This window comes from Lithobates pipiens, unplaced genomic scaffold (genome assembly GCF_037356315.1).
Source record: "Lithobates pipiens isolate NorthernLeopardFrog02 unplaced genomic scaffold, aLitPip1_a1.2 Scaffold_28, whole genome shotgun sequence".
NCBI classification, from domain to species: domain Eukaryota; kingdom Metazoa; phylum Chordata; class Amphibia; order Anura; family Ranidae; genus Lithobates; species Lithobates pipiens.
Window position 1 is genome coordinate 31,586,326 of NW_027507789.1, and position 13,620 is coordinate 31,599,945.

General features: G+C 42.8%; 1 protein-coding gene across 1 annotated transcript in view; it reads right to left on the minus strand.

Annotated features, from left to right (window-relative positions):
- Positions 1 to 13,620, minus strand: part of LOC143935280 (protein-glutamine gamma-glutamyltransferase 5-like) — a 71,131-nt gene that overhangs the window by 32,831 nt on the left and 24,680 nt on the right. Inside the window, exons 4-7 of the mRNA XM_077459027.1 lie at positions 12,545 to 12,663; positions 3,578 to 3,706; positions 3,307 to 3,484; positions 2,277 to 2,415 (exon numbers count right to left, since the gene is read on the minus strand). Of these exons, the coding sequence (XP_077315153.1) occupies positions 2,277 to 2,415; positions 3,307 to 3,484; positions 3,578 to 3,706; positions 12,545 to 12,663 (565 nt within the window). The remainder of the gene's footprint in view (positions 1 to 2,276; positions 2,416 to 3,306; positions 3,485 to 3,577; positions 3,707 to 12,544; positions 12,664 to 13,620) is intronic.

The window sequence follows — 13,620 nt, forward strand, 5'->3', positions numbered from 1 at the left end:
CCTCAAGGATCCCTGAAGCAGTCTATCGCAGGGGTAGGCAACCCCGGCCCTCCAGCTGTGGTGAAACTACAAATCCCATCATGCCTCTGCCTCTAGGAGTCTTGACTGTAATTGTCAGGGTATTTCAATGTCTTACGGGACTTGTAGTTTCACCACAGCTGGAAGGCCAAGGTTGCCTACCCCTGGTCTATAGGACATTGAAATGATTGTGGCACCACAATGCTTGATTCAGTCCATCAACTTTTTGTTTGTGTGTTGCAATCAAAAAGCCAATGCATTTTGGGGACGGCAAACTTCCACTTTATCAGAACTTTTGTGCTGACAGTAAATTCAGGACTCTACTTAACATCAATTGCAAACCGATATGGATAGCTTGAGATCTGGGTCAGCGATTATGAGCCCCCCAATACAGACCTGAAGTTATTGCCAGCACACAACTCCTGATGAAGGGGGAGTTCTGGACTTCTGAAATATGTTGCATTTTTGATTGAGTGTTGTGAAAAATTCAAATTCTTGCTGGACTAAATCAAGTGTTGTGGTGCTCTCCTTCTTTTAATGCTCTACAAAAAATAATATTTTACTGACTGAATGGATACATCAGGGCACAAGGTCTATTGTCCAGAGCACCTACCTCTGCTGCCCTTATGGCTTTGGCCATTATAAAAACAAGAAATTATGTTTCACTCCTCTAGCACATGCAGAATGAAATGGTAAGCTTCCGTATAATGACCACTGGCACCAGCAGAGTAGCAGAACTGGGAACTGCGCAGTTCTCACCATCAGGGGAAACAAGAGGTTAAAGAAACCTGAGTTTGCTTAGATTTGTGGAACAAGACACCAGGACTTGTATTTCATATGCATGTTGAGTGGTGTAACATTTCCAGGATTACCATAACAGCCGATATACTGTATATCTTCCATCTTGTGCAAATTATAGAGTAATCCTAAGCAACAAGTGAAAACATTGAGTGAACTACTAATGGTAACAAAAAAAAATGGTGTGAAAATCAGAAGGCAGCTTAGTTACGTTAGTTAGGAAATGTTCCATCGCTATTGCTCATGTTGAACTGTATCTCCAATTGTCCAAGTACAGTTGCATCAACTGGTCTAAGCCTGACCTGAAGTAAATTAATGGGGTGCATGATTGTTTCTGACATATGAAGGAACAGGGTCAGTAAGGCACATGTGAGATATGAAGCAAAGCCAATACAAAAGGTCTACTCAGCAAGACAAGCAGAAGGAGGAATGCAGTTACTGTAGGTAATCAAGAACTAGTGAACAGTGTAGTCCTGTGGCGTGGTACCTCGTATAGATGACGGGTCCTCCAATAATGAGGGGGTCGGGGATCTGGCTCCCTCCCCAGCTTTCTGTTTCCAAAAGTAACTGGGATCGAACCCAAGTTACGAAGACCCATAACCTGGCAGCATGGTATGGGTGCGAAGGAGTTTATTAAGTGGATGCCTGAGGTCTACAATATGTGCGCATTGGGATGCCATTCTTTCACTGGAAGTGAGGTGGCAGGGTAAAGCCTGCATGTGGATGGGGCTACTCATCCTACATGCGGTGATACCTTTTCGTGTGGCGCACGCTCATCAATGCCTAGGACCAGGCAGGGACCGTGGTCATGTGAGATTCAAATATTATGGCGGATTCCCGACTTAGAGATTAGCCTTATACCATGTGCAATAATTTGTTACACAGAGACCCTATGTAAAAGTATTGTCCCATGTCACTACACACTTTAGTCTGATATAAATTGTAACCACCAGTGACATCACTGGCGCATGCACTCGAAGGTCCGAGGTATCTTGCTTGAACTTCAAAGCTTCGTGCCGGAACTAAGGGCTCCCGCACGCATGCACCCTGCTCTGGCCAATCACATAGCCAGAGCTCGCAAACCAGGAAGACAGACAGGGGAAACATGTCAGCCCTTTCAGTGGTGACTTTACAGTGCTGGAGGGCTTTTTTTTTCTAAGGTGAGTATTTCATAATATGCTAGTATGCAAAGCATACTAGCACATTATGCCATTGCCTTTCGGGTTTTGTTTTTTTTGAACATCCGTGGTTTACAACCGATTTAACAAGATTCAACAAATACTCCTTGAACTGAACCCATGCAGATTCAGTTACACCTGCTATGGAGAGCTCGAGTGTGTGCTGATACTCCAGTAAGAAGTACAGTTACACTGTAAATTTGAGTTTTCATTCATTTTTAAAAGGTAGTTTGATAAAATATAATTAATGTGTGAATATGTATTACATTTTTATATTCTTACCAGACACTGTCTCCCTGAGTAGTCTCCAGCTTCTTCCCATTTTCATCATAAAACTCATCCACAGTCAGTGTCAAGTTGGTATCATGGGCAGATTCAAAGTTTGTTACTACACGGGTAGGTATTCCCAGGAACCGCATTACTGACCAGACAAAAATTGAGAAGTTATTTCATGTGCCGATACTGTATAATCTAATATTGAGAAAATAAAGTTCACACTGACACCTTATGTAAACCATGACCAACATTTGACTATTTGACACATAACAACATAGATTATTTTAGTAAGGTTTTCACCCCTTAATGACCAGGCCATTTTTTGAGATACGCCACTGCGTTGCTTTAACTGATAATTGCCTGGTCATGCAACGTTGTACCCAAATAAAACTGATGTCCTTTTTTTCCCCACAAATAGAGCTTTCTTTTGGTGGTATTTGATCTACTCTGCAAGTTTTTTTATCGGGCCTGTGACATTGCGGCGAACAGATCGGTCACCAAACTTTTGACACATTTTGGGGAACCAGTGACATTATTACCGTGATCAGTGCAAAAAATATGCATTGACACTGTATAAATGACACTGGCAGGGAAGGGGTTGACATCAGGGGCGATCAAAGGATTAAGTGTGTTTCCTGTTTGTGCTTTCTTACTGTGGGGGGATGGGCTCATTGCATGGACACAGTGATCCGTGTTCCTGATTAGCAGGAATACAAGATCACAGTGTCCATGCCTGACAGAACGGTGGTCTGCCTTGTTTATATCAGCAGATTGCAGTTCTATCTCTGTGGAGAGTGATCACCAATCTACGCGCCGGAGGGCACGCGCCCCTTCGGTGGCTATTGCAAAAAATCATGTACAGGTACGTGATTTTGCGTAATAGAACCGACCTGCCGCAGTACTTATTTGATGGTCAGTTTGACTTTCAGTATTGGAAAGACTTGTTTGCATAAGTTTCCTAGAAAGCAAAAGCTTGAGGTCTCCTAATTTCTACTTAGTACTTAAGCGATATAAAGAGAAAAAATATATCATTTACCTGTGCACATGACTCCAGCCAGAACCCAGCACTGCCCATATCGAACTGGTCTGCAACCACTACGGTCCCAGAGCCGCAAGATATTAACACTTCCATTCCATGAACTTGGATTGACACCATTTGTGAATACCTCATTCCAGGAGGATTCCAACACTCCACGGTCATCATTAGAGTTGATCTACAGGTTGGATTGGGAACATCACATGATGTTAAAGCATACTACACTTCACAGGCATATCTGTCTTCCAATATAGAGAAAAAATGTGCTTACCATGGCAGAGATTATTCTACTTATGTAGACAGGGTCTCCTCTTTTAGAACAATCATAGGCTGGGTCTTTTAGAAAATTTGGGTTCATGTCCATAATTCTTAAGCAGATGTCACCTACTCCATCTTCAAACTAAAGTTAGTAGAAAGATAAATGGAAGTCTCTTAGGTTTTCTCTATAGCAGTGCAAATAAAGGGAAAAGAAACAGGTTCACTGTAACCTAGACCTCCACAGAAACATAGCTGCTTTCTTATGCCCCATACACACTATCAGATTTTCTGCTGATTTTTTCCTTCAGGATTACCAAAACCATGTAGTGCAAGGGCCTGTCTGATTGCATACAAATTGAAACTCCTAAGGTTTGACCTCATATTATATGATTTTGGTAAATCTGAAGGAAAAACTCAGCAGAAAAACTGATAGTGTGTATGGGGCTTTACACTCTCCCTTTGTGTTCAGCTGCCACAAGAGGAAAGAAAGCTAAGGAAGTGGGCAGTCAAATGAAACTGTTGATTTGACAGGCGGCAAGGAGGCAAAATGTTGCCTCTTCAGGCTCAGCACCTGTTTTACCCTGTACATTGCACACTACCATGCACTGTAAATGGTTGGGGGGCTCTATTCATTTGAATGGGTTACATTTGGCAGGTTGTAGAGCCCAGTGAACACGACAATGTCAGAAACCATGAAATCAGACCAAGACAGAAGTACAGTTAAATCACACTTGCTTAATAATAAAAGTAAAAAGAACAAATGTAGTCAAAAACATAGCCAAAGTTCAGTAACCGGAATGGATAGTCAGCCAAGCTAAAAGTCAGGGATCAACGTAGTGAAACAACAAGCAGGATCTGGAGCCAGAAGGGATGTCAGCAAAGCAAGCCTTTAAACAGGAACGCAGGAGATCATCTCTGTGATGTTGACCAAGGTGAAGGCAGAGATCCACTTGGCTGAACGGCTTAAATAGGCAGGACTGACAAGCAGGAAATCATCAACAGCTGAGTAAGAGCCCTTTCACACCGAGCCGAGGGGCACATCGGCAGTAAAGCAGCACTATTTTTAGCGCCGCTTTACCGTTGTTTTAGCAGTGCTATTCAGCCGCTAGAAGGGCGGTTTTGACCCCCGCTAGCAGCCGAAAAGGGGTTAAATCCACCCACAAAATGCAGCCGGAGCGCCGTTTTGCCTGTGTTATCACAGCACTGCCCCATTGATTTCAATGGGGAGCAGCGGTGGAGGAGAGGTGAGTTCACCGCTCCTTCACGGCTTTCCAAAGAAGCTGCTGGCAGGACTTTTTGGGACACCCTGCCAGTGCACTGCTCCAGTGTGAAGGCTTTTACACAGGAGTGCATGGAGCAGCTTTTTTCAGCTATACAAGCGTGAAAGGGGGTTGTGCACAACAATGCACAGTGGTGTGGCATTTATGGGGTAAAACAGGTGCTGAGGAGCCAACATATTGCCTCCTCACTGCCTGTCCAATGACAGCTTCCTGTCAGTGACAGCCACGTGTGAAATGAAATCTAAATTTGCTTATAACCCTTTACATCAGGGACCACTAAACGTCACACGGCAGTCTGGACACTGACCAAGTTAGTCCTTTCCGGACCACAACCATACCACTTAGCAGCTTGATGTCCTCTCCCATCCTGCTACTGTTGTCATCCTCAGGGCCAGGCAGGGGCCAGGAGGTTCTGCAGATTTGGACAGAGATGGGAAGTATTTTCAAATAAGTAAACAGGTAGTAACCTGCTTGTTAAAATAATATGTTCGGCAGCTCCAAACCTCCATCCAAACTTGCATCACCTCCTGCCCCCTACCCTGCTGTGAGAATGACCATGGTAGCTGGGCCAGAGAGCCAGGAGGGGACATCCAGAGTGATAAGTACCTCTACCCTGCCGTGTTAAGGTGGGACTGTCCCGGGTAGAGCTGAACGATTAATCGTTATTGCGATTTTTTCCCCCTTGCGATCTTGACAAAGTATTTCCTGATTCTTTCTATGCAGAGAATTCTCTCTGCTCTGATAAAATCAACAACCGTCAAAAGAAAGGGAAAAAAAAACTGGGCAGTCTGCCAAGAATCACATTCTTTAGCAGTGGAACTTAAGTATGAACATTTGTCCTTTAGATCAAAGGAATACACTTTGGTGTGTAAATGAGGGAAGTTTAAACACTTAGAATGGATGTAAACCCAATGTCATCCTTTCTAAACTATTGTCATAGGGGTTATCTATAAGGATATTCATGCCTCCTGCATGTATCTTTACCTGTCAAATGTCTCCCCTCTGTCTGTTATGAGACCCGAAAAACTGCAGATTTTGTGGGTGGGTCTGTTGTCTGGAGCTCGGTGGGTGGAGTTGTGATGTCAGTAGACTCCCCGCCCACCTCTACACTCCCCATGTCAATATGCATTTTCTCCTGTGTATTTCTTACACTGTACTTCTGCTATGATCACTAACATCCAGTAAAAAAACAGGACAGTAACCACATGACTTCAGCATGCCGAATTATGCTGAGGTGTGGAACATCCAATCCTGGCAGAGCAGCAGAAGAAAGGAGTGGGGGAGGGAATTAAAAAATAATGCATGTCTCTTAGGCTAGTGCACGAGATATGTAAATCACCTGTCACTCACAGCAAGGGGGAGGATTTGACAAGTCTCTGTTTGTCAAGATTGCTCAGAGCTAGATTAACTCTTTGTGGCAAGACTGGGCTCAAATGATAGGAAGTCTTATACTCTACATTATGAAATAAAAAAATAAAATAAAATTCAGGTTTACATCCACTTTAAACACTAAACATTTTTCTGTTATTTGTTGGTTTCAAATTAAAATAATTTTTTTTGCTAGAAAATTACTTAGAACCCCCAGACATTATATATATATATATATATATATATCAAAAACACATATAGTGTCACATATTCTAGAAAGCCATATCGCAGTGTTACTATATTGACAGCGCTAGAAAAGAAATTATAAATATGAGACAAACAGAAAATGGGAAGTTAGAAAGTTCATAGATATTGAGCGATGTGCTGAATCTTAGGTTGTGAATAGAGTGCTCCACTTAATTCTCAAATAGGGAAAAAAGAGTCAATTTTAACACCATCCACCACAATACTTTTATCCAGTGTGAAGCTTCGTGCTCAGTGTCACTCCCAATGGTAATGCACTTACCCCAAAAAGGGTTATATACAGGCACTTCTAATTATAAATCACACATCTTCCCCACAGACGAAGACGTGATGACGAAACGCATATGGGGGTGACCGTGCAGCTGTTCACTATCGTAGGAGGAGAGCCAGTCTTCCCGGGACTCACCTTAAACACTGAGACCGTTTTCTATTACTGTGTTCTGGAGTTTGGTGAGATCAGACTGTGCCCTGCTGACGATACTTAATGCCACATGATATTATGTACATTGTACGTATGTTTTTAAAGAGTATATACGAGATTGCTGATTAAAATGGTTTGCACTATGGATTGTACTCTTGATTTCTCCCATATGTGAAAATATTTGCGAATGGTGCTGTGAGGAGAGAGCCTTACTTGGAGGTTTTGTCTTAGAAACACTCGGAGTGATTTATAATTAGAAGTGCCTGTATATAACCCTTTTTGGGGTAAGTGCATTACCATTGGGAGTGACACTGAGCACGAAGCTTCACACTGGATAAAAGTATTGTGGTGGATGGTGTTGAAATTGACTCTTTTTCCCCTATTTGAGAATTAAGTGGAGCACTCTATTCACAACCTAAGATTCAGCACATCGCTCAATATCTATGAACTTTTTAACTTCGCATTTTCTGTTTGTCTCATATTTCTAATTTCTTTTCTAGCGCTGTCAATATAGTAACACTGCGATATGGCTTTCTAGAATATATGATACTATATGTGTTTTTGATATTTTGTTTTGGTATGATAGCAGCTTGTAATTTAAATCTCAATTTTAAACATCTTCTTTGGAGCGCTGGGATCAGTGATATTTGTCAGTGGATACTTATCAGTGATACTTGTATGTGATATATATATATATATTTTAGTAGGGACCCTAGAGAATAAAATGGTGGTTGTTGCAATATTTTATGTCATACTCTATTTGCGCAGCAGTCGTTCAAATGCAGTTTTTTTGGGGAAAAAATGACACTTTAACGAATTAAAAAAAAAAACTAACCAGTAAAGTTAGCCCAATTTTTGTATAACATAAAAGGTTTTACGCTGTGAGAATTGTGATCTTTTTATGCTAAGCAAAAAAATTGCGATTCTCATTTTGGCCAGAATCGAGTAGCTCTAGTCCAGGGGAGGCTGCCATTGAAAGGGGGAATGTAATGTAAGAGAGGAAAGGGGGGATAAGGGGGGCTGTGATCATGGACGTCCGCAGAACTTTTTTCAGGGAGGGGCATCATTTTAGGGTCACCCATGCATCACCCCTTTTCAACAATGTCATTATCACATTATCATGGTCAGAGACTGCAGGCATAGTACAGTCCCTAGGATAAGTAATGGATAATGGCCAACAGGCCCTCTTTCCAGACCCCACAAAACTACAGCAGTGATCCCTCCTGCTGGACGATCGCTCACTCTGGGTTCCCCAGGGGCGACTCTGGTCAGTAGTGTATCATGTCTGCACCCTGGTAGTGGCTTAGTCTTTCTCTCTCTGGTGGTGCTGGGCAGTGTGGCTCTCTCTGGTGGCACTGGGCAGCGCGGCTCTCTCTCTCTGGCTTCTGCCCAACACATTCCTCATTCTTTGTCCTGTAGCACTCTCTCCCTCTCACGTTTTTCCAGGCTGCAGTCTTTCAAGCTCTCTCTTGATCAAGCTGTAGCCTCCTCCCTGTGGGAAATGGGGCCGCCAATCTTTGGGACTACATGTCCCATGATGCTCTCCAATCCTAGTCTCCTTTGACTGGCCCTCAGTTGTGGCCAATAGGGAGGTAACAGAGGGGGCAGGAAGCTGGGTGGGGAACCTGGTGAGAGTCGCCGTCTCTTCTCCCTGACAGGAGAAAGGGGGGGGGGGGGCAAGCAGGGGAAACCTCTTATAGCCCGCAGCTCACCTTTCTCCTGTCACAGCACTGCCAAGTTCTCTGCTGGACTGAGCAGGGAAAACAGCCCAAAGTCACACTACACTGATGGGGGGGCATGACAGCACCTCTATGTTGTCACCCTACTGGTGGGTGGCACCCAGGGTGCGGGCTGCCCACACCCCAATAGCGACGCAACTGTGGTAAATTTAAGATCCAATCCCTGATTCCGGGGGGGGGGGGCACTTTACCCCCCTTGCCCCTACCTGTGGACACCCATGGCTGTGATGTTAAGGGGATCTGAGGACACCGTGGGATTGCTGTAAAGAGGGGACTGTGATGTGAAAGGTGTCGATTATGTAGGAGCATGTTAACACCAGAAAGTGGTGCAGGAAACTTGCTTTCTGTGTGCATTTCCCACACTGCGTTCAGCATGTACTGGGTCTGCGATCTGCTAAGGGTAGCGATATATTCCTATTTTGACATCCCAAATGCAGATCACAATTAAAGGGCGTTTGCTTGCACCAGATTACATGGTACAGTAGTAGTACCATGCAATTTGCTGCAGTACATTTTTTAAAAGTAGTGCATGCACCGCACTGAATCGCACAGGAATTGCATATGTGATCTGGCCTGCAAGAGGGAATGTTCATACTAATGTAAAGGGAGTTGACTGTAATGTTAAGGGGGGTGGGGGTGTGGTGTGAAGTGGGGGACTGAGGACCTGAGGACACTGATGCAAAGAAGGGGCTATGATATGAAGGAGGGGCACTAAGGACACTGATGTAAATCGGGGGCTATGATGTGGAAGGAGGGCTGAGAACACTGATTTAAAGGGATTGGGGGGCTGTGATGTAAAAGGGGGTTGTGATGTGAAGGGGGGACTGAGGACACGTATGTAGAGAGGGGATTGTGGTGAAAAGAGGGCTATGATGTGAAAGGGTGACTGAAGACACAGATGCATAACAAATGTATGTAGGCATAGGACACGCCCCCTGCCACACGCCCTTAAAGGAGAATTAACCATAAAAAAGGTTAATTAAATCCACAAGGACTTTTTTTACCACTACTATTCCTTTATATTGGCTTTTAAAATGTGTAAATGCAGCAATTTAGAAATTGGACGAAAGGTTTAGCACTGTAATGTAATGGGGGCTGTGATTTATTATAGCACAAACATGTAAATTTGGACCTCTGCCAGAGGAAAGTTTTACTGACTCTACCTCCGTGAGTTTTCATTCAGTACCCCAGCTTAACACTTTGTCACATATTGAAAGCACCTGTGCCAAATGCAGTAAAGAAAACACAAAAATTCAATCACGTTCTGTCTGCTTTCAAAAGCTGAAAAATAAAGCTAACACATTATTGTTTGCTGAACTTGTTGAGGTGATTCTTACTGTCAACCTAATAACCTGCCTGAGGGGTGATGATGAAATAATGTTTTAACTTAATCCCTGTTGTTAAGGTGTGGTTTACCACATAATAGAGTGACAACTTGTACCATCACCGCTACCAGGTCACTGTTTTTACCTCTGTGCTTTAATTTCCCCAGCAAGTGTTCTCTGAAACTGCAATATTTCAATATACAGGGCTTTTTTTCAGTGGAAACACAGGGAAATGCAGTTCTGGCACCTCCAGCACTGAATGTATGTAATGACGAAGGGTGGTGGGGGGTGCTTCAGGGTCTATTGATACTGGCTGCTAGGGGATCTATTGTCGCTGGAGGGGATCTATTTGTGCGGTGAGGTGGGTCTATTGTTGCTGGGGAGGTCTATTGCTGCTGGTGGGGGATCTTATGTCACTAGGGGTCCAGTTGTTGCTAGGAGGGATCTGCTGTTGAGGGAGGGCCCTATTGTTGCTGGCTGCAGGGAGGGTTTAGTGATGCTGGCCGTTTAGTCAGGCCTAGGGCAGCACAAAACCTAAATACACTACTGGTCTCGGGCCTGCATAGGGCCCTCTGGTCACTTTATGTACAGCCCTTGGGAGCTCTGCAGGCACTAATCAGTGTTTCCCTATTGTCCTGTTATGGCAGTGATTTCTAGCAGCCTCATGTAATATTTCTTTAGTTTAGGATTGTCTCCTAAAACATGAATCCAGTTTCCAACAACCACTCTTTTAGCATCTTCACAGTCTCTGACCATTTCCTGCACCATGTCTACAGTCTCCGATCATCTCCTTTATCATGTCTGCAGTCTATTGACCATCTGTTGTCATGTCTACAGTCACTGGCTGACCATCTATTGTATTGTGTCTGCAGTCTCTGACCATCTGTTGTATCATGTCTGCAGTCTCTGACCATCACTTGTATCATGTTTGCAGTTTCTGACCATCACTTGTATCATGTCTGCAGTTTCTGACCATGACTTGTATGTCGTATTATGTCTGCACTCTCTGATCATCTCTTGCATTGTATCCAGAGTTTCTGACCCTTTCTTTTATCATGTCTGCACTCTCTCTCACCATCATGCGTGTCATGTTTGCAGTTGCTGACTACTACTTGTACCATCTCCTGTATCATGTCTGCAGTCTATTGACCATCTGTTGTATATCTACAGTCTCTGACCATCTATTGTATCGTGTCTACAGTCTCTGACAATCTGTTGTCTCCAACCATCTCCTGTATTATGTTGGTAGTCTCCAACCATCTCTTGTATCATGTTTGCAGTTTCTGACCATCTCTTTTTTGTTGTATCATGTCTGCACTCTCTGATCATCTCTTGCATTATATCCACAGTCTCTGACTAATTCTTGTATCATGTCTGCAGTCTCTGACTATCACTTGTATCATGTCTGCAGTCTCCAACCATCTCCTGTATTATGTTGGTAGTCTCCAACCATCTCTTATATCATGTTTGCAGTTTCTGACCATCTCTTTTATGTTGTATCATGTCTGCATCCTCTCTCACAATCATGCGTGTCATGTTTGTAGCTGCTGCTGACTACCCCTTATATCATGTCTGCAGTCTCCAACCATCTCCTGAATTATGTTGGTAGTCTCCAACCATCTTCTGTATCATGCTTGCAGTTTCTGACCATCTCTTTTATTTTTACCATGTCTGCACTCTCTGATCATCTCTTGCATTATATCCACAGTCTCTGACTAATTCTTGTATTATGTCTGCAGTCTCTGACTATCACTTGTATCATGTTTGCAGTTGCCGACTATCTCTTGTATTATGTCTGCTGTGATACAACTGCAGACATCTCCTGTGTTATGTCCACAGTCTCTGACCATTTTTTGTATCATAACCATAGTCTTTGACTATATGTTGATTGTGTCTGCTGTCTCTGATACTGAATATTCACTAAATTATATGTGTGGCACTTTGGTGATGTTGAAGGCCGCACTTAAGGCCCCCCATATCAAGAAAGTTGACCACCACCAGAGGCAGGGCTTTGGTCCTCATGTCAGAACCTCCAACAAGGAGAACAGTGAGCAACAACAATATGGCATCACCAAATATTTCTCCAAATCTTCTGAAACTAGAAGTCAGAGGAAGCAGTGCCTTAGATCTCACACTGCTTATACTGTATACCAGGGATATGCAATTAGTGGACCTCCAGCTGTTGCAGAACTACAATTCCCATGAGGCATAGCAAGACTCTGACAGCCACAAGCATGACACCCAGAGGCAGAGGCATGATGGGACTTGTAGTTTTGCAACAGCTGGAGGTCCGCTAATTGCATATCCCTACTGTATACAGTTATGAGGCTACAGAACACAAGTGCCTGGGCACCCTCACCTACCAAGAAAGTACATTCTTCAGGGTACTGCTTAGGAACTATTAACATTTCTAAATTTTATAGCATATAAATTCCTCAATTGTTGAGTTTCGTTGAACTTTAGTATATGTATCTCCCCTGCCATTTTGTTCAGCTAGCCCACACACAGTTGAGTAAGCAGAAATCAAAATAAATTATTACATATAAATACATACATAAATAAACTGATAAAAATAAATCTTACCTGTCCAAAGTTCCATGGGACAGTAACAATAAAATCTTTAGTTCCCTGATACAACAAGCCATATTCATTAATGACATATTCTTGTCTTAAGGCTTCATTGTCCAGAAACACATCATCCTCTGCAAATAGATACCAGTTAGCACACTATTTCTTATTGCTGCCAATAACACATTTCTGATGGAGTAACAGAAAACAGATTTTACCAACAGCAGCCATTAAAGTACTGTACATGTATCTCTGACTGAATGACTGGATTTCATTTGCTAAAGAACTGTGTGTCATAAACAGACATTTTAGCCACTTTAGCGGCAGAAGGTTTACCCCCCTTTATGACCAGGCCATTTTTTGCAATAACTTTAACTGACAATTCTGCGGTCGTGTGACCCTGTACCAAAATAAAATTGACATTCTTTTTTCCCCACAAATAGAGCTTTCTTTTGGTGGTATTTGATCACCTCTGTGTTTTTTATTTTGTGCGCTATAAACAAAAAAAGACCAACAATTAAAAAAAAAGAAAAAAGAAAAAGAAAAACAACAATATTTTTAACTTTTTGCAATAAAACACACCTAATGATTTAAAAAACAAAACAAATTTCTTCATCAATGTAGGCCAATATGTATTCTGCTACATATGTTTGGTAAACAAAATCCCAATAAGTGCATACTGATTGGTTTGTGCAAAAGTTATAGCATCTACAAACAATGTGATAGATTTATGGAATTATTATAATTTTTTAATAGTAATGGGGGTGATCAGCGTTTTTTAGTGGGACTGCGAAATTGTGGCAGACAAATCTGATGCTTTTTGGGGACCAGTGACACCAACACAGTGATCACTGCTAAAACAAATGCACTGTCACTGTACTAATGTCACTGGCAGGGAAGGGGTTAATATCAGGAACGGTTAAATGCGTTCCTAGGGAATGCATTCAAACTGTGGGGGCGGCGATTTGGATGTGAGAAGAGAGAGATCCGTGTTCCTGCTTAGCAGAAACACAAGATCTCTGACTCCCCAACTAGCAGAACGGAAATCTGCCTTGTTTACATACCTTTCTAGTGAACAATCAGCCCTCTCT